This window comes from Cetorhinus maximus, chromosome 2, assembly GCF_964194155.1.
Source record: "Cetorhinus maximus chromosome 2, sCetMax3.hap1.1, whole genome shotgun sequence".
NCBI lineage: Eukaryota > Metazoa > Chordata > Chondrichthyes > Lamniformes > Cetorhinidae > Cetorhinus > Cetorhinus maximus.
The window spans coordinates 105,163,008-105,184,708 of record NC_135880.1 but is presented as its reverse complement, the minus strand read 5'-3'; the positions used below and the strand labels follow the sequence as shown (position 1 = coordinate 105,184,708).

At 45.5% G+C, this 21,701-nt stretch overlaps 1 protein-coding gene across 1 annotated transcript in view; it reads left to right on the top strand.

Moving 5' to 3' along the window:
• LOC144696443 (kinesin-like protein KIF27) overlaps nt 1-21,701 on the top strand; it is a 130,608-nt gene that overhangs the window by 69,952 nt on the left and 38,955 nt on the right. The window contains exons 12-13 of the mRNA XM_078567739.1: nt 9,198-9,395; nt 18,069-18,179. Of these exons, the coding sequence (XP_078423865.1) occupies nt 9,198-9,395; nt 18,069-18,179 (309 nt within the window). The remainder of the gene's footprint in view (nt 1-9,197; nt 9,396-18,068; nt 18,180-21,701) is intronic.

Below are 21,701 nucleotides of genomic sequence, written 5' to 3'. Positions count from 1 at the left end.
GATTAGAGACAGGATCTACATGCAGTGAGATATCAGGTGTGAGTGGGCTACTCCTGAGCAGGAGGCAAGGATAACGCAGGTTCAGTTTGCCAGAAGGAAGGTTCAAACACTGATTCTGCTGCGCAGGACTATGATGAGGACTTGCATGGGGCTGCCTACAGAAGAACGCTCCTGAGTAGTGCATTGGGGAGTCTGTCAGAATACCTGCAGTCAGAATACATGCAATCAATGTCAAGACCATGGAAGAACCCAGCATCAACTTGTGCAGAGCTTGGAGCCCATCCTTTCCAGCATAGAAGTGGTGGTGATTTCCATTCACAAGCTTGTGGACCAAACTAAAATGCAGCAACTGATGGCTAATGCCTCAATTTTACAAACAACGACCACCCAGTGTCTGATTTCTGCAGTAGAAACTTGGACTGCTGTCACGCAAGGCTGCCAACATGGTTATGGATTACAGTGTACAAAGGGGTTTGCAGGGTGTCAAACCAGTTCGGGGATCTGTTTTCCAACAGATTACTAGGATTGCTGAGGTGCTGTTGCAGCAGAGTGGCCGCGGCTCCATGGGTGATGAAACTGCTGTCCTTTCCTGGCATTCTGTCAATGACCTTGCTGCTCTCTATCAGCCAGCCAGCAGAGCTGCCTAGAACTGCATGTGGTGTAGGTACATCCACAGTGTTGTAATATAGGAAGTTTCAGGATTTTGACCGAGCAACAGTGAAGACACAGCAGTATTGTTCTAAGTCAGGATGGTGTGTGACTTGGAAGGAAGCTTGCAGGTGGTGGTGTTTCCATGCGCTTGTTGCCATGTTCTTCTAAGTGGTAGAGGTCGTGACTTTGCAAGATGCTGTTGAAGGAGAATCTGCAGAGATTGCAGACCTCTGAGATGCAGAGGGATCTGGGCGTCTTAGTGCATGAATCACAAAAAGCTAGTATGCAAGTACAGTAAGTAATTAGGAAAGCTAATAGAATGTTATCATTTATTGCGAGGGAAATTGAATACAGAAGTTGGGAGGTTATGCTTCAGTTGTACAGGGCACTAGTGAGACCACATTTTGAGTACTGTGTACAGTATTGGTCACCTTGTTTAAGGAAGGACGTAAATGCATTGGAAGCAGTTCAGAGAAGGTTTACCAAACTAATACCTGGAATGGGTGGGTTGTCTTATGAGGAAAGGTTGGACAGACTAGGCTTGTATCCGCTGGAGTTTGGAAGAGCAAGAGGCGACTTGATTGAAACACAAAATCCCGAGGGGTCTTGACAGGGTGGATGTGGAGAGGAGGAGTGGACCTCCATTAGAAGGGCTGCGGGTGATAAAAACAGGCAGCAGAGAGTCCCTTCAACCTGTTTCTACCTGTCAGAGCAAAAATGCGACGTTAAAGGAAAACAGGTGGGTGATTGGTGGGTATCTTCCATGTCGCATTTGGTTGGCCAAGTGGTTTAAATCAGGAGACGTTATTACAGCTGAAGAGTACAGTTAAGAAATTCACTTTTAAAATATTTAACATCCAAATTAATTAATTAAATAGAATAGAGGTGGTTGGGCAGGCGATGTGTTGCAGCTGTAGCATGTGGGTGCTGGTGGATGCCAGTGTGATCCACGGTGACTACCTCTGCAGCAAGTGTTGGCTGCTTGAGGAACTCCTGCTCAGGGTTGACGAGCTGGAGTCGCTCAGACACTGCGACACATTAGGGAGGGGGAGAGTTACCTGAACTCTGTGTTTCAGGAGACAGTCACACCCCTTAGATTAATCACTTCAAATTTGGACCGTGACCAGGGACAGGAGGGTGTGACTGCGGGTGACGCAGGTACGGGGATCCAGAATTTAGCTTTGGAGGAGCCTCAGCCAGTGCCCTTGTCCAATAGGGTGCTCCAATTGTCATGGGTGATTTTAATCTGCATATTGACTGGACAGATCAGATTGGCAGGGGTAACATGGAAGACTAATTTGTAGAGTGCATCAGGGATTGTTTCTTAGAGCAATATGTTGAAGAACCCACCTGGGAACAGGCTGTTTTAGATCTAATAATGTATAATGAGGTGGGATTAATAAGAGATATCATAGTTAAGGATCCTCTAAGGGGGTAGCGATCGCAACATGGTAGAATTTCACATTCAGTTTGAGGGCGAGCAACTCGGGTCTCAAACCAGTGTCCTCAACTTAAATAAGGGCAATTACAAAGGTATGAAGAAAGTTGTCTAAAGCAGGCTGGAAAAATAGACTAAGGGGAAGGTCAGTGGATGAGCCATGGCAGATATTTCATTACACCCAGCAAACATGTATCCTGGTCAAAAAGAAGTACTCAATGAGAAAGATGAACCACCTGTGGTTAACAAAGACAGTCAAGGAGAGTATCCAATCAAAAACTAAGGCTTACAAAGCGGTGAAAACTAGTGGTAGGCCAGAGGATTGGGAATTTTTTAGAAACCAGCAGTGAATGACTAAAAAGCTAATAAAGAGGGAGAAAATTGATTATGAAAGTAAATGGGCAAGAAATATAAAAGCAAACAGCAAGAGCTTCTACGGGTTTATAAAAAGAAAGAGAGTGGCTAAAGTGAGCATGGGACCCTTAGAGGATGTGACTGGGGAATTAATAATGGGGAACAGGAAAATGGCAGATAATTTAAACCAATATTTTGCATTGGTCTTCACAATGGAGGATACTATAAACATCCCAAAGATATTAGATAAGCAAGGAGCTAGTGGGAGGAAGAATCTTATATCAGTCTCTAACACGAAGGACAAAGTATTTGACAAACTAATGCGACCAAAGGCAGACAAGCCGCCAGGACCTGATGGCCTGCATCCAAGAGTTTTAAAGGAAGTGGCGGCAGAGATAGAGGAGGCATTAGTCGAAATATTCCAGAACTCACTGGATTCCGGGAGGGTCCCAGTAGATTGGAAAACCGCTAATTTGAGTAGGCGAAAACTTGGCAGATGGAGTTTAATGTAGGGAAGTGTGAGATCATGCACTTTGGTAGGAAGAATCAAAAGGCAGACTATTATTTAAATGGAGAGATACTCCAAAAAATGTGGGTGTTCTTGAGCATGAAACACAAAAAGTTAGCATGCAGGTGCAACAAGTAATTAAGAAGACAAATGGAATTTTGGCCTGTATTGCGAGGGGGTTGGAGTTTAAAAATAGGGAAGTCTTGTTACAATACAGGGTGTTGGTGAGGCTGCACCTGGAGTACTATGTACAGTTTTGGTCTCCGTATTTAAAGAAAGGATATACTGGCATTGGAGGCAGTTCAAAAGAGATTCACTAGGCTGATTCCTGGGATGAAGGGGTTGACTTATCAAGAACGGCTTAACAGGTTAGGCCTTTATTCATTATAGTTTGGAAGAATGAGGGGTGATCTTATTGAAACGTACAAGATTCTGAGGGGGCTTGACAGGGTAGATGTTGAGAAGATGTTTCCACTAGTGGGGGAATCTCGAACTAGGGGACATAGTTACAGAATAAGGGGACACTCATTTAAAACTGAGATGCAAAGGAATTTCTTCTCTGAGGGTAGTGAATGTCCAGAATTCTCTACCCCAGAGAGTTTTGGAGGCGAGATCACTGAAAGTATTTAAACAGGGAGGTAGATAGATTTTCGAAATATCGGGGAATTGAGGGCTTTGAGGAGCTGGCATGAAAGAGGAGTTGAGGCCTGGGGCAGATCAGCCATGATCTTATTGAATGGTGGGGCAGGCTTGAGGGGCCAACTCCTGTTGTAATATCTTATGTTCTTATGTTTCCTCTTGTGGAAGAATTTAGAACTAGGGGTGAATGTTTAAAAATAAGGGTTCGCCCATTTGAAACAGGGATGAGGCTAAATTTTTCCTCTCAGAGGGTCATGAGTCTTTGGAACTCTCTTCCTGAAAAGGTGGTGGAAACAGAGCCTTTGAATATTTTTAAGGCAGAGATGGATAGATTCTTGGTAAGCAAGGGGGGGGTGATAGGTGGGATGCAGATTTCCGGTTACTATCAGATCAGCCATGATCTTATTGAGTGGTGGAGGAGGCACGAGGGGCTGAATGGCCTGCTCCTGCTTCTTGTTCATATGTTCGTAAGTTGCTGCAGTGCAGCTTGTTGTTAAGGACAGGAGGGGGAGAGTTAATTTCTCCTCTCATCACCTGTCTGTAAATGGAGAGGTTTTTTTGATTTGCTTCCCCCTTTATAGGTGTTAACATATTTCCCAACCACTCGGGTTTTGGGGTGATCCAATTTCTATTAATAACCCCAGAGCAAACGTGAGATAAGATGAACTCAAAGGGTTAGTTTATTTGCACACACTCAAAACGCAGGAGGAGGATTGCAACATTGCCCCCTTTGCATTCATACAGTAAAAGGGAAAGCGAAAAGAAAGATTTACAGTGCAGAGAACACAGAGAAAAGGAATATTGTTTCATGTGGGTTCCAGTGTCCAGAATCAAAGTTCAATGAGGTATTCCTTCACAGATGTCGGCAGGTTAAAAAATGATGCTGCATAATGCACTTTTCCGGTGGCGTTGACTTCACGCAATGAGATAGGCATGCAGAGATGAATCAGTCTTGTAAGCAATGGTACAGAATTTCCAGCAGAAGCAGTGTAGATGGGGGCCAGGTGTCTGACCTGATCAGAGCTCCTTTTCGGTGAGGCTGCTAGTAGGATGGTAAAATGGCAGACTGAGACTTTGCAGTACAGCAAAGCAATACTATTGGTTCCACAAACTAGAGGTCCATGTCACATGACTCCCACCTCTTCACACTGTTTTTGACAAAGGGTGAAATTTTCCATGCCTGCTGGCATTGGGCATGTTCAGCAGTGTGAGAGGACAATATGGCGAGAAGGCCAAAAATCGGTTTCACAACGTCCTGAAGCCAGTTTGCGATCGTCCTCTTAGCCTGTCAACAGCAGGCCGCATTTCCTACCATTGGATGTTGAGAACCTCATTGTAATATACCTGCATATCATTAAAAAGCCAGCCCACCGGAATCATCCACCCACGCTGGATCTTCCGCCCATGTGAGCAGGAAAACACACCGGTGCAGAACACGTCTTGACAAGTGTGACGTGCAGCAGTTGGGACTTACCACCAGGGCCTTGATCATGTTGCGAACATCCAAAGAGCAGAAGGAGCCTGACAGCAACTGGAGGAATGTCCATGGCATGCTGGGTGGATTCTAATGGACATGGCTCCATCGCAAAGCAGCTCACAGAAGGTGGAAAGTCACCATTGAGAGTCTGTTCATGATGGATGATGGTCAATGGGGTAGAGAGGAAGGCCCAGTGTGTTTGGGAGAGGAAGATGTACCGGGGGGCGATGGTGTGGGAGAGGGAGGTCTAGAATTGACTGGGAGAGGAAGAGGTGTCGGGGGGGATGGGGTGGTTGGGGTGGGGGGGCGGAGGCGGGTGTGGTTTGCGGGGAGTGGATAGTGAGGTTGGGAGCAGGGGCAATGAAACTGTCAGGGGGTGTGAGGTTGCCAGGTGGGGGGTGAGGTTGGGGGGGAACAAAGGTGTCGGGGGGGAAGTTGTGGGGGAAGGGACTATGGGGAGGAGGGGTAATAGGGGAGAAGCCAGCAGCTGGGGAGTTAGGTGTAAGGGGGGGGAGGAAGGCGTAAGCGAAGGACTCCGGAGGGGGGAAGGAGTCCTGGGGGGTGGATGATGTCCAGGTGAACATGCAAGGGAGAGCTCCCGGGGAGCGAACTGAGGGTGGGTGTGGTATGAGAGAATGGTGAGAATGACCGAGGGCAGAGTGAAGCGGGAGGGTGAGGATGCGATTGTATCAGTAGAAGGCACGGCAAGTGTGGTTGGTGGGGACTTGGAGTCAAAGACCCTGGGGGTAGGAAGGAGGAGGTCGGGGAGGTTAATGTGGATGGGGGTGGGATTTTCGGAAGGACGGGAACGTGCATGTTCACCTGTGGGCCAGATGCTCTCTCTGTGGTAACAGAAGATGAGGTTGAAGGGATTACAGGCAAAGGGGACTTGGAGGGAGAGGACAGCCTCTGAGATTGCTGAGTGGATGACCCAGGGGTGTCCAGCTGCTGCTGCTCCTCCCTTCAGATGCCTGGGGGCCCTGGCCTGATTCCTTGAGGGGAAGGAGCACCTGGGGGGATGTCAAGGTGCCCCATTTTCCTCTCGCACCGCCACTGCAGGAACTTTCCCATGGCTCCCACAATGGAGTGCAGTACTGCACACATCTCCGCGTTCTGTTGGACCAAGGTCTCCATGCTGTCCGCCATCCTTGTGTTATGGCACAATTGCTGGTAAATGCTGAGCTGCCCAAATCCCAGAGGGAAACTTAAAAAAGCTGCCAAAACAGTTTTTGCAATTTGTATAGTATGAGGAGAGGTCCTGAAATCAGGAAATTATGTCCCAGACTACTTGTGATGATTTTATAATAGAGTCAACGTTTATTAAAAGAAAATAAGAGAAAAAAAACACAATTACACTTAGACACTAGAATGGCTTCACACAGTAGACATTACTTTAAAACAGTTCCACAAGATCTTACCTATCCTCAGAGTTAACCTTCCCTTTTTCTGTTCAGCAACTATCCTTAGTAGATTTTCAAAATCTATGGAATTCCAGTAATTTTTACCACAGAGTGTCTTTTTTCCTTGAGGTGTCCTCTGAGGCTGACAGCAACTCGGTCTTCTTATCTGGCCTTGTTCACACTGTCTTCTGGGAGTTCTACCCAGCTATCCTGCTGTGTTCTAGGAGATCTGACCAGCTACCCCCACCTAGGCATCAGTATTTCCTTAAATACATCCCTTCTCTTTGATCTCTCTATTGTCTCCAGCAGTCTCTTCAGAAATGCTTTCTTCCCAGAATTGATTAAACCTAGCTCATGGACCTGTAAAAACAAACTTACCCTATCGTTACCTTACTTATACCATTTACAACCTGCATATATCCCTCTTTAAACTAAAACAACTCCATTCAAAAAACACTCATGTTATTGCTTTATGTAAAACTTTGATTGAAGTTCCTCTTGGTTTATTAACATATCAAAGTCACTTCTTACTGTTGGTTTTAGACTTGTGCAGTCACTCTGGCTCTTACTTCAATTACCTCAACTGCCTGTTTTCCAGTACATAAGAAAAATGACAGCGATATTAGCAGATGAAAAATATTAGAATTTCTTGTTTTCTTGACACTTCCCATAGACCTCCATGCGCACACATGTGGGCACCACCTCATCAGATAGCAGGCGGACGCATTCCTCTGATTCGCATGCCACTCTGTTGAGGGCTTCCAACAGCTCTATGTGATGTTTCCCCACCTTCTGCTGACTCTCCAGGATGAGTTCGAAGGCTAAACCCAGAAGGTTGTCATCTGACTTGGACCTCACAGATGCCTCTTCTCCAGCAGCCCTCCAAGTGCTGGGGAGCTCAGCTGAACCTGAATCCTCCTGCTGCGGACACGTGCCTTTGCGGTGACCACCAGATTGTGAACCAAAGCCTGCTGTAGATCCAGGTCCCACAGGTGTGTGTCTCTGCACTGATGGAGGGTGTGGATAAGCGCTGACGGGTCTTCCAGGCTGCTTATTTCCAGCTCTTCATTGGAAGAGGCGACCTGTTGGCTGGAGGTGAGGACCTGGATGGAGCTGAGGGAATTGCCAGCTGAGGGTGACGGTCACTTGGCAGAGGTCTCTGTGAACCAAAGTAGAGATAATTAGTGATTGTCAGCAGAGTCAAAAGCAGGAGAGAGTTGCGTTGAGAGAGGGATGAAGTGGTGCAGGTTCCTCATGTGGGTGTTTGTCGCCGACCTCACCGTCACCACAGGCACGGTCCACATCCTCACTAGTTAGCGCAATGATAACTCCTCAAAGTGGGTGAGGGGCCTAATGTGGGCCACTCTATCCCCCTGGTCTGGGACCTCACCCTGCTGATGTGAGCAGGCTTTTCCTGCATGAAAACAGATGGAGAGTGTGAGCAGGACACATGGCACTGCATGGAATGTTTGTGTGGTGAGCGGAGACACAGATGGGATAAGGACACGAGCTTCAGAGGATATGAGCCTGAGGAAGATGCAAGGGTGTGTGTGAGTGTTACTGGTGTCCCTTGAGGTGTCAGATCTCTGTGGACACGTGATGGGTTTGTTAGTGTCTGAGTTGAGAGTAGATCATTAATATATAGCAAGAAAAGCAGTTGTCCTAATGCTGACCCCTGGTAAAACCCACTATATACCTTTCTTCAGTCTGAAAAACAACCTTTTACCACTAGTCTCTTTCTTGTCGCTCAGCCAATTTCCTATCTAGGCTGCTACTGGCCCTTTTTTTCCAATGGCTCTAGCTTTGCTGATACGCCAGTTATGTGACGCTATATCAAATGCCTTTGGAAGTCCATGTACACCGCATCAACCACACTATTCTCATCAACCCGCTTTGTTACCTCACCAAAAATCTCGAGCAAGTTAGTTAAACACAATTTGCCCTTAACAAATCCGTTATTTTCCTTAAGTAATCAACATTTGTCTAAGTGACCATTAATGTTGTCCCAGATTCTCACTTCTAAAAGCTTTCCTGCCACCAAGGATAAACTGACTGACCTGTACTTCCTTGTCTTATCCTTACACCTTTCTTTGAACAAGGGTGCAATATTTGCAATTCTCCAAACGGAGGTTGAAGATTTTACTACAATGGGAAGGGTAAACCATGCCTGGTCATCTTTTAACTCTGTTACAGGATAAAATTGGCTGACCTCTTTTGAGCATGACACTTCAAGGGATGACATTGGAGAGAAAGCAATAAAAATACCAGGAGCAAAACTGTGCTTTTTTTTAAAGATTTAGGACTGTTGCTATTAAGGCTGGTGGAGTTGATTTTGACCGGTGCCAGGGTTCTTTGAGCATTGGTTGGGGGTGGGGTGGTTTGCAGGTGCTTCTTCCACCTTCACCCACAACAGAGAAAGAGATGGGACTATGGGATGACATCCTTAGCTGGAATTCCATTTTACTCCATTACTGTTGCCCCAGTGTAATGCACACCCACGTGGAACAAGCATACATTACTTGCGAAGACTTCATCTTGAATGTTAAGTTAACAATAATTTGAAAGGCTGATTTTATTAGAGTAGGCAATTGTGAAATAATTAGCTGTTACCAGCTTGCTTTGGTTTGCATAGCTTTCTAGTTGATAAGTCTGGCAGTAACAAGTGTGCTTCTGCCTAAGGTGGAAAAAAGTAATAAAAGTACATTGAAGATCTGGTCTTGTTCCCTTTAGACCCTGCAGAGGAAACAGCAGGAAACAAAAAAGTTGTTTTCTTTATCAGCACAGAGTGAGAAACGCTTGGTCCAGTTAAGCCAGAATGTGGAAAACATGAAACAACAGCAACAGCTGCTCCAGAAAAAACTGCATGAAGAAAGTGAGAAGAAACGAAAACTGGAAAATGAGATTCAAAGAGATCAGCAACTAATCAAAGTAAGAACATTACACAATAAAATTAACAATGCAAAGATTTATGTAAGTGATGTGTATAATTAAGTTTTCATGTGCATTTATGAAAGATTTACTGTTTCTTAACGTATCCTTCTGTAGTTTCCTTAATTTGGTGTTGAATTCATGCCATTCAAATGTCAGGTTGTAAAAACGCCTCTAAAATGGTTTTTTTTTAACCTGAGAAGTTGGGTGGGTTTGTGAAGGAGTGGCAGGTTACAAGTGCTGAAATTGGAGATAGGTCAGGAAGCAGGCAAGAAACCACTGGCTTCCAGCTTTAATCTGAGCACGATCTGCAGCACATGAGAAACCCCTGTGAGACAGGTGGGTTGGCTATTTAAGTAATGTTAGGTGCTATATATCTGCTCTTTAACCATGAAGTCTGACTTTAACTGTGTTTGCATGGGTTTCTTGTGCTTTTTGGAACTGGATTTCTTATGCTCTTGGGACATGAGGTTTGAGGGGGCTGAGCAAGTGACAGCTAAGAGATGTTTTCAATACTGAGATTTCACACCTGCTTCCTTGCCTAAAAGAAAGGCTTTTCCTCTCAGATCTTGTTTTGAGAGTGTGCTTACACTGCTTTGGAGTGATTTCCACTACTTTAAAGATCATTTCTATTACTTTAAAGTCTACATGGATTCATCTACACTTCCCAACTGAACTTCAGATCAGCCAACCATACATAATTGGTCTTGGCTGAGAGTCCAGACAGCCATTACTCTTGTTGAAACAGCTGCACCCAAGAAAAAACATTGCTAGATGGACAGCTCAGGCTCTTCATTCTCTGCAGTCAATTTCACAATGTTTATTGTTTTTTATTCCTTCATGGGATGTGCCAGCATTTATTGCCCATCCCTAATTGCCTTTGTTCAGAGGACATTTAAGAGTCAACTTCACAAGGTTAAATTGCTTCAAGTGTTTGCGGTTTTTGTTATTGATAGTTTAAAGGGTCTGGATGAAAGGGTCTGGCTTTTATTGCCTTCTAGTGAAATGATTTTTTAACATAGTAGAAAGTTATGAATGAATTACACTTTTTAAAGCCTTTTTTTTTACACATCCTACTGTCACTATGGGCTTTATTGACTGTATAGAACCAATGGGCATGGAAGTGCCGTGGCTTGGCATTGGGGGCAAGAGGGACTTTTAGGGTATATAGGGGGCATACCTTGGCATGGAGGCATGAAGAGGACCTTTTGAATTTACCTTCTAAAAGGCTCTCTCATGCAGACTAGGGTTCATGACTCCTCTGACAGCCCATGAACCACGACTGTTTAAAAACCTGGCCCCACACCCTGAAAATTGCAGAGGAGTAGGACATGCCTATCTCTGCAACGGAGCTGGCCAGTTTGGGAGTGCCAGGTGCAGACTTTTGACAGGAAACAGCCCACAACCTTTATAAGCCTCTTCCTTTAAGTTAAAATATAGTTGCCAAAAAAGGAGTGAATCTGAGGATTGGGAGATTTTTAGATTTCAGCAAAGGAGGACCTAGAAACTGATAAAGAAGGAGAAAATAGAATATGAAAGTAAACTAGCAAGAAACATAAAAACATTATAAAAGCTTCTATAGGGTAAAAGGGATAAGATTAGCAAAGAAAATGTGGGTCCATTACAAGCAGAGAGATACAGGAGAATTCATAATGGTGAATAAGGAAATGGTAGAGAAACTAAACAAATATTTTGTGTCTGTCTTCACAGAGAAAAATACAAAAAAAAACCCTCAGAAATACTAGAGAATCAGGGACTAGTGGGAATGAGGAACTGAAAGAAATTAGTATTCGTAAAGAAGTAGTACTGGAGAAACTAATGGGAATGAAAGCTGAAAAATCCCCTGGACCTGATGATCTGCATCCCAGAGTGTTGAAAGAGGTGGCTCAACAAAGTAGATGCCAGAAGGATGTTTGCCCTGGCTGGGGATTCTGGAACCAGGTGACCACAGTCTCAGAATGAGAGAGGTCATTTAGAACTGAGATGAGGAGGAGTTTCTTCATTCAGAGGGTGAAAAATCTTCGGAATTCTCTACATCACATGGCTGTAGAGATTCAGTCATTGAATATGTTCAAGATAGAGATCAACAGATTTCTAGATAGTAAAGACATCAAGGGATATAGGGATAGTGTGGGAAAATGGCATTGAGGTAGAAGATCAGCCATGATCTAATTGAATGGCAGAGCAGACTCAAGGGGCCAAATGGCCTACTCCTCCTCCTATTTCCTCTGTTCCTATTTGCAGTGGCTGCACTAAAAAAACCACTGAAAAATGCAGACATGATGGGCCAAATGGCCCCCTTTTGTGCTGTTAAAATTCTGTGATTCACTGCTGAAACTTCCAGGTTCCCAATGTGTTGTCAGGCTTCCCACTATAAGGCGGTTGGGAAGTTAAAATATAGCTTTATTTATGGAATCATTCCCCAGCATTAGTAATGTCTCCAGCAGGAACAAAAATAGGAGCTGTTCACTTGTGTCAAAACCAAATATTCCAAGGGCATTAACAACTATGTGCATATAGTGTATGTCTGAGATTAGGGTATTCTTGTCAGTTGTTTGAGTGGTGTCTTAAGGTGATTGCAACAAATTATAGGGATCTGAACCTAATTTTTTTTACAGTTTCTGCAGCTAAGAAAATTTGTTTTTGTTTATTAGGCTGAGGAAGCAGGAACGAGGCGGGCGAGCCGACAATTTAGAGTCTCCAAACAGTGTGCTGGCTTCCTGAATTGGCCCCTTCTCTGGTGTATTTTGAAGTAGGCTACTTAGTGGAGTGATGGCTACGTACTGTCAGCAGCGGGTAGCCAATTAGGCCAATTATAGAGCCTACTAAAAGAACCTCTCCCAACGTCTGGGAGAGAAATTTTCCGGGCTGCAGTCTGGCCCACACTAAGGCTGATGGATGGAGGCAGTCTCCCGGCCACAGGTCGGGGGGGCGTTGGGGGGTCCAGCGATGCCTCTGTTAGTTCCCCTGCACCCTACAGCCACAATTGCCAGAGGATGACAGCTGCTACCCCAGGCCTTCCTATGGAGGGATTGCTCCATCCACGATGGCAGCCTGGTAACTGTGGCCTCATTTTACTTTGAAAAACTAAAGGATCTTCAGATGGCACCCTCTCCTTCTCCCACCTGCATTGGCAGCACCTGCCTCTGACAGTGGGGCTGCAGATCCTTCAGTGCTGGACAGCTTCCTATTGGCTCTCCAGACTTGGGAGCCTGCCAACACTTAATTGACTGCCTCTTCCAATATCTCCCTCTATATCCTGCTGGCCTTTGTGGGTTCCCTACCTGTATTTCATCCTAATGACAGGATCAGAATCTGGAAATGAAGATTCAGCCAGTGCTAGTCATTAAAATTGTTTCACCTTTGACCATTGTAGAATTCAGCACTATCATGGGATAAAGATTTAGGTACCCAACCAAAAAGATGAGATCTTCAGTTGGAATAGAATTGAATAAAACTCTTGTTCGAAGATAACTGAAAGGGACAGTATAAAATAATATACAATGGGCAGAATCGTCCCAGATTCGCACAAAATGCGGTACGAGCAGGAAATAGGACATTTTACCTGCTGGCTGCAATAGCGGCTTTTCGTGCCGTATTGTCCCATTCCTGGCACGTCCCGCACCGTTAATTATGCATTCACAGAGAACAGGCTGGCTCGCTGGAGGATGGGCACAGATTTGCCCACCCCGCCGTGACCTCAGCGCTTCCTCACTCCGGATGCAATATTTAAAGCGCACTAGAGCGCATACCTAGTTTAGGTCTTCAGACAACGACTGCTCCAGGGGACAACACCTCTCTGGGGCATCTGCTGAATGCAGTGAAAGACTGCCACGATGTCCTCTAACCCACTCTGCCCGCAGGAGGTCCACTAGAATCACCAATCTGGCCTGGGAGGCAGTTGCAGCGGCAGTCAGCACCACCGGAGCACAGAGGAGGTCAGCCATCCAATGCAGGAAGAGGACGAATGCTCTCATCCGTTCTGCCAGAGTAAGTCAACCATCTCTCAACTCTCACACTCACAAACCCATCACACATCCACGGGGGTTTCACACGTCAAGGGACAACACCACTAACTCTCTCACACACCCTCACATGTCCATCAGGATCATCCTCTGGAGCTCGCATCCTCATCCCGTCCATGGCTCCACTCACCACACAAACATTCATGCAGTGCCATGCGTCCTGCTCAAACTTTTCATGCAAGAGAAACTGTCTCACAACAGCAGGGAGACGTCCCAGACTAGGGGTGAGGGCAGCGGTGAACACACATGTGAGGATCCTGCACCCCATCATCCCTCTCTCAATGAAGCTGTGAGTGCTCTCTCTCCTGCTTTTGACTCTGCTGCCATGCACTAATTGTCTCTACTTTGGTTCACAGGGAGCTTTGCCAATCGACCGACATCCTCAGCCAGCCAGTCCCTCAGCTCCATCATGTCCTCACCTCCAGCCAAGAGGACATCTCTTCCATTGAAGAACTGGAAATAAGCTGCCTGGAAGAGCCATCACAGCGCTTACCCACATCCTCCACCAGCAGACACACACACCTCAGTGGGACCTAGATCTAGAACAGGCTTGGGTTCGCAATCAGGTGGTCACTGCATGGACACGTGTCCTCAGCAGGAGGTGGCAGGTTAAGCCGAGCTCCCTGGCACTTGGAGGACTGCTGGGAAGAGGCATCTGTGAAGTCCGAGCCATATGACGAGCCTTTGGATTCGGCTTTCCAACTCATCGTAGAGAGGCACCAGAAGGCGGTGGAACATCATGCAGAGCTATTGGGAGCCAACAGAGTGGCATACGAGTCGGAGGGGTGCATTCACCTGCCCTCTGATGAAGCAGTGCCCACATGTGCGCGTATGGAAGTTTCCATGGGAAAGATGGCAGATACCATGGAGACCCTGGCCCAGCAGAATGCGGAGCTGCAAGCAGGCCTGCACTCCATCGCGGTAGCCATGGGAGAGTTCCTGCAGTGGCAATGCAAGGGAAACGAGACACCTCGACATCGTTCTAGGTGCTCCTTCAGGCTGGGGCCCTTGGGCACCCAAAGGGAGGAGGAGCTACAGCTGGACACCCCGTGTCATCCACTCCGGAATCTCCAGAGGCTATCTGCTCCCTCCGAGTCCCCTTTGCCTGTGACCCCCCTTAACCTTGTCCTATGTCACCGCAGAGGGAGCAGCTGGCCCACAGGAGGATAGCCAAAGCAAGCCAGGGCTCTCCAAAATGCATGCCGAAATCATCAGAGGTAACAGGGCCAACCATTGCACAAGCTGCCTCCACTCTTGCAAATGTCAAGGCAGCACCTAGAAGAAGTGGTAGGCCTAAAAAAGATAAGAATTTCTGATCACAAGTGGCTGCACGGGTGAATACATTTTGTCACTTTATAACCTGAAAATATATTCACTTTCACCGAATAAAATACGATGGTCTTTCAGCTTCATTTCCAAGGCTCTGCGAGTCCTCCCCCTGCATCCCCCAACCTCCACTAGCAGTTCAGCTGCATGCAGCCAGACCATGAGTGATTCTGGAAGGAGAAGTGTGTCTGTGTGTATGTGGCCGTGCCTTTCAGAGCCTCATGCAAGCATTCTCCCACACGTGGGGAGCCTTCCGCCACCACACTCCACTCAATGCCCCGAGCATTTTCAATGCTGCCTGCTGATGTTCTCTTTCAGTTGTCCATCCGAGCCGTCCTGCATCACCCACTGATCACACTCCCATGCAGCACCTGTGCTCATCCCACACGAAGCTCCACCCACTTTTGATTTGAGAAAAATGGTAGCCGTCACATTTCTGCTTAGCTCCCCCGTCCTTTCCCCTCCCCCAGTCACCCAGATCGTTTTCCCCCATCATTGAACTCCCTGGCATCACCTTCCACCTCCCCACCATCACCTACCAACCAGAACCCTTTCCTTTGCAGGATGTTCAGATGAACTTGCAAGCTCCCTACCTACCTGAGAATCCCACCCCTATCAACATTAACCTCCTCGACCTCCTCCCTCCCACCCCCAGGGTCCACGTCTGCCTCCGAGTCCCCACCAACCATCCTCGCCATCCCTTCTACCACTACTGTCGCACCCTCACCCTCCCACCCTTCTGGCTTACTCTGCCCTCTTTCATACTCACAATTCCCTCCTACCATGACCACCCTCAGTTCACTCCCCAGGAGGCAGCCATTGATTCCACAGACCCCTCCCTTGCACGTTCATCTGAACATTCCTCCTTCACCCTTAGTCCCTCCTCCCCCCTTACATACGAGCATACGAACAAGGAGCAGGAATAGGCCATTTGGCCCCTCAAACTTGCTCTGCCATTTAATAAGATCATGGCTGATCTGATAGTAACCGCAAATCTGCATCCTGCCTACCCCTAATAACCTATCACCCCATTGCTTACCAAGAATCTATCCACTTCTGCCTTAAAAATATTCAAAGATTCTGCTTACACCGCCTTTTCAGGAAGAGAGCTCCAAAGACTCATGACCCTCTGAGAGAAAATTTTTTTACCTCATCTCTGTTTTATTTGGGCAACCCTTTAAAACAGTGACCCCTAGTTCTAGACTCGCCCACAAGAGGAAACATCCTCTCCACATCCACCCTGTCAAGACCCGTCAGGATCTTGTACATTTCAATCAAATTGCCTTTTACTCTTCTAAACTCCAATCAACACAAGCCTACGCTATCCAACCTTTCCTCATAAGACAACCTGCCCATTCCAGATATTAGTCTGGTAAACCTTCTCTGAATTGCTTCCAAAACATTTACATCCTTATTTAAATAAGGTGACCAATACTGTACACAGTACTCCAGATGTAGTCTCACGAGTGCTCTGTATAACTGAAGCATAACCTCCCTACTTTTGTAAGAAAAACAGAAAATGCTGGAAAAACTCAGCAGCTTAGACAGCATCTGTGGAGAGAAAAACAGAGTTGACATTTCAAGTCTGTATGACCTTTCTTCAGAGCTACAGGGAAGTAGAAATGTGATGTAGAAATGTAAAATACTTTTGTATTCAGTTCCCTCGCAATAAATGATAACATTCTATTAGTTTTCCTAATTACTTGCTGTACCTGCATACTAGTCTTATGCGAGTCATGCACTAAGACACCCAGATCCCTCTGCATTTCAGAGCTTTGCAATCTCTCACCAAAGAAACCATTTAGATAATATGCTTCTCTTTTATTCTTCCTGCCAAAATGGACAGTTTGACATTTTCCCACATTATACTCAATTTGCCAGATCTTTGTCCACTCACTTAACCTATCTGTATCTTTTTTTATGTCTCCTTATGTCCTCTTCACAACTTACTTTCCTACCTATCTTTGTGTCATCAGTAAATTTGGCAACCATCCAATCCACCCCTTCATCCAAGTCATTTATATAAATTGTAAACAGTTGAGGTGCCAGCACTGATCCCTGTGGCACACCACTTGTTACATTTTGCCAACCTGAAAAAGACCCATTTATGCCTACCCGTGCTTCCCGTTAGCCAGCCAATCTTCTATCCATGCCAATATATTACCCCCATACCATGAGGTTTTATTTTCTCTCCCCCCGCCCGCCCCAACCCCCGGTACACCTTCCTCTCCCTCTCAGCTGGACCAACCTCTCGGCCCCCACCCCTCCCCCCTTGTCGATCATTGCACAAGCCCATGGCCAAGACCGTGATGTTCCAAAACAGAACCGAGACATCAGTGGAGACCTCCCACCTTTTGTGAGCTGCTTCGCAGTGGTCATGTCCACAATAATCCACCCAGCATGCGATGCACGTGATCCTCCAGGGTCTAGTAGCTGTCGGGCTCCAGCATCTTCTGCTCCTTGGATGTTTGCAGTCTGAGCAAGGCCTTAAAGGTAAGTCCCGACTTCTGCACATCACGCTTGTCCTGATGTGTTCTGGACCACGTGTTTTCCCACTGGCATAAACAGTAAATCTGGCACGAGGGGACGCTTGAGCATTACTTTGCATCCCTTTAGCGGGATGCAAAGCGGGTTCACGCCGGCCTCCAGCAGGATTGGTATTCTGCCATTGCGGACACCATCTGATGATCCCGCTGTGATTTCGTGCTGGCGTGAAACCAATTTTTGGCCTTCTCACCATATTGTCCCCCCAGCCCGCCATGACACCCAGTGCCAACGGAGCGGGAAAATTCCAGCCAATGTAGAGTGTTGTACTCCTATAGTGAATAGAATGCAAGCCAACCTTTTTAAAAATTGTAGAATATTTTACCAGATTTGGATAGGAAATATGATCTGTGCTGTTCACGAAGAGTAAAGATTTGCAGGGTTAAAGGGAAAAGGTAGTGGATTGCGACTGGCTGAGTTGCTCTTGCTGCAAGTTGGCATGAGTATGATGGGCTGAATAGTCTCCTTCAGTGCTGTAACCATGAAAAATTTTAAAAAGTGAAGTCCATGCCATAACAACAAACTATATGAAACCTGCAACTGATGCCTCTGTTTTTGTTGTGGTGGATTGACAAGCAACCACATTGGTACTTCAGCCCAATATCAGTTATCAAAAATGAAAGTGATTATGAAAGAATAAAATGTCAGAATTTTTTAGATCTTGCAATAGTATTTATATCCTCTGCCCTGAAATGAAAAGATAACTAGAAAAATTCTAACCATATTATCTTCTGAAAGAAAGCTAGACTTTTAAGATAAGTATGTTTAATTTCTCCAGGAGCTGGAACTAAAGAGAGAGCAGCAGCAGAAAATTCTGAAGAGGAAAGCTGAAGAAATTACCCATCTGAAGAAAATGAAATGCTCCCCTGTCATCTCACAGGAACAGCAGGTGCGCCTTACAATGCTGTAGAACTGCCTGGTTGCTTTGTGTATTATTCTTCTCAACAATATTCTTCTCGTCCCAATGGAACAGAAAATTAGGTTAAATACAGAATGGGCTGTTGATTTGCTATATCCCGGTTTTGCACTACCACCTGGTTAATACCCCAGTGGCTACTCTTGAGGTACAGTTCCATCGCTATCAGCACCTTCCAGTGATTCAGCCAAAGAGCCATTACTATGTGAGGCTGAGTTTCACACCCAAACGTACTTCCAGCAAGTTTGCATTGTTAGAGATAGTGAAGTTGCCGGTCATAACCTTTGCTTGAGCTTGTTTCCTATCTGAGGTTTACATCTGTATTATTAAACATACAGCAGCACTAATTTTTCAAATATTTTTAAACAAATAGTCATGGTATATTGAGGAATATGAGGTAGTTTCACTACATATCGTAAATGATAATTCACGGGCAACTATGGTGTTTACCTAGGTCAAGATGGACTCAACAAACCTGAACCCAACATCCATATCTGCAGCAAAAACAGAAAGGGCTGGAAATATTCAACGGATCTGGCAGCATGTGGAGAGAGAAAGAGTTAATATTTGGGGTCAAATATGACTATTCTTCAGAACTGAAGGAGTGGAAATGTGATGGGTTTAATGCTGTCGTAAGGGGGGAGGGGGAGGAAGAACAAAAGGGAAGGTCTAGGATAGGTTGGAGGGCAGGAGAGATTATATGTCATGGAACAAAAGACAAAGGAGATAATAATGGTTGTAGTAAAGAGACAAAGCATTTGTCCAGAGTACATGTCAATGCCAGAATAATGAACAGCTCTGTCTGAAAGCAAAAACATGAATAACAAGATTCAAACTGGCACATTGGAAAAAAAATCAAAATGAGGGACAGAGTTCTTGGTCTGAAATTGTTGAACTCAATGTTGAGTCCAGAAGGCTGTAAATTTCCTAATCAGAAGATGAGGTGCTGTTCTTGGAGCATGCGTTTAGCTTCACTGGAACACTGCAGCAGGCCGAGGACAGAAATATGAGCATGAGAGTAAAGTGTTGAATTAAAATGGCAAGTAACCAGAAGCTCAGGATCATGCCTGTGGACTGAGCGGAGGTGTTCCACAAAGCGGTCAACCAATCTGCATTTGGTCTCCCCAGTGTTGAGGAGACTGCAATGTGAGCAACAAATACAGCATATTAAATTGAAAGAAGTACAAGTAAGTGCTGCTTCACGTGGAAGGAGTGTTTGGGATCTTAGATCGACTAGCCTTTAGTTGGTGGGCTTATCTCTACATCCTTTTTTGAACAAGGGTATAATATTTACAATTCTCCAGTCTGCTGGCACTACCTCTGAAATTAAGGAAGACTGGAACATTATGGCCAGTGCCTCTGCAATTTCCACGCTCACTTCTCTCAGTATCCTTGAAGACATCTCATTCAGTCCTGCTGTCTTATCAACTTCAAGCAGAGACAGCCCATCTAATCCCTTCTCCTTATCAATTTTAAACCCTTCAAATGTCTGAATTACCTCTTCTTTCACCATGACCTGTGTAGCAGCATCTTCCTTGGTGAAGACAGACGCGAAGTATTAATTTAATTCCTCAGCTATGTCCCCTGTCATCAGGTCCCTTTTTGGTCCCTAAATTGGCCACATTCCTCCTTTTATCACCCTTTTACTATTTATATGCCTATAGAAGACTTTGGGATTCCCTTTTATGTTAGCTGCCAGTCTCTTTTCATGCTCTCTCTTTGCTTCTCTTATTTGCTATATTCAGTTTGGTTCTCGATTATATTATCCACCTGATATCTATCATAAGCATACATTTTCTTCTTCTTCTTAATCTCTATCTCTTTCATCATCCAGGCATCTGGATTTGTTCACCCTACCTTTCCCATTTGTGGGAATATACCTTGCCTGAACTATCTCTTTTTCAATAGTAGCCCGTTGTTCAGTAGCCATTTTTCCTGCCAACCTTTGATTCCAATTTATCTGACCTAGATCCATTCTTATCTCAATGAAATTGGCTGTCCTCCAGTTAATTATTCTGATTCTTGATTGTTCTTTGTCCGTGTCCATAGCCAACCTAAACCTTAAGATACAATGATTACTGTGCCCTAAAAGTTCCTCTACTGCACTTGATCCTCTTGGCCCACCTCATTCCCAAGAACCAGGTCAAGCAGTGTCTCCTTTCTCGTTGGATGAGAAACATACTGCTGTAGAAAATGTTCCTGAACACACTCTAGGAACTCTTGTCTCTTCCACCCTTTACACTACCAATATCCCAGGCTATATTGGATAATTAAAGTCCCCTGTTATAGTTACTCTATAATTCTTGCACCTCTGTGTAATTTCCTTGCAAATATATTCCTCAGCATCTTACCCACTAGTTGATGTGTGGCACACACACACCCATGTAATTACACCTTTATTGTTCCTTAGTTCTAGCCAATTCTGTCCTTGACCCCTGTGATACATCCTCACTCTCCAGCACTGCAATGTTCTTCTTAATCAAACTGCCACCTCTCCCCTTTTCTTCCTTTCTTATCCTTCCTGAATACCTTGTATCCAGGAATATTTAATGCCCAGTCCTACCCTTCTTTGTGCCAGGTCTCTGTTATAGCCACAACATTGTATTTCCACGTGGTAACCTGTGCTTGTAATTCACCAATCTTATTTACCACACTCCATGCATTTACATACATGCACAGTAACCTTGATTTAGACTTTATTTTCTATCGCTCTGAACCCAGCTAATAACTTACTATTTCCTACTCTAGTGCTATCTATCTCTGCCGGTATTCTGTGCACCGTAGTATTCCTCTCTGATATTATCCCCTGGTCCCCACACCCCTGCCAAGTTAGTTTAAACTCTCCCCAATAGCACTAGCAAATCACTCGCAAGGAATTCAGTTCTGGCTCTGTTTTGGTGCAACCTGTCCAGTCTCAACAGATCTCATCCCCCTCAGAGCTGGTCCCAATGTCCCAGGAATCTAAGGCTCTCCCTCCTGCACCACCTTTCCAGCCACAGCCATGCATTCATCTGTTTTATCCTCCTATTTCTCTACTCACACACATGGTACTAGGAGTAATCCAGAGATTGCTACCTTTGAGGTCCTGCTTGCTAATTTCCTATCTGGCTCCCTAAATTCTGACTACAGCACCCTACCCCTCTTTCTGCTGTTGGTACTAACGTGGACTACAACTGCTGGCTGTTCAACCTTCCCCCTTAGAGTGGTCTGCAACTGTTCAGTGACATCCTTGACTCTGGCATCAGGGAGGCAACATGCCATCCTAGATTCTTGTCTGTAGTCATAGAAACACTTATCTATTCCTCTAACTATTGAATCTCCAATCACTATTGCTGTTCCAGTCTTCTTTGAGCCCCCCTGTACAGCTGAGCCACCTGTGGAGCAATGGACTTGGCTCTGGCTGCACTCCCCAGCTGAACCATCATTTTCATCAGCATTCAGAGCAGAAAACTTGTTGGACAGTAGGATGTACTCAAGACTCCTGCACAGCCTGCC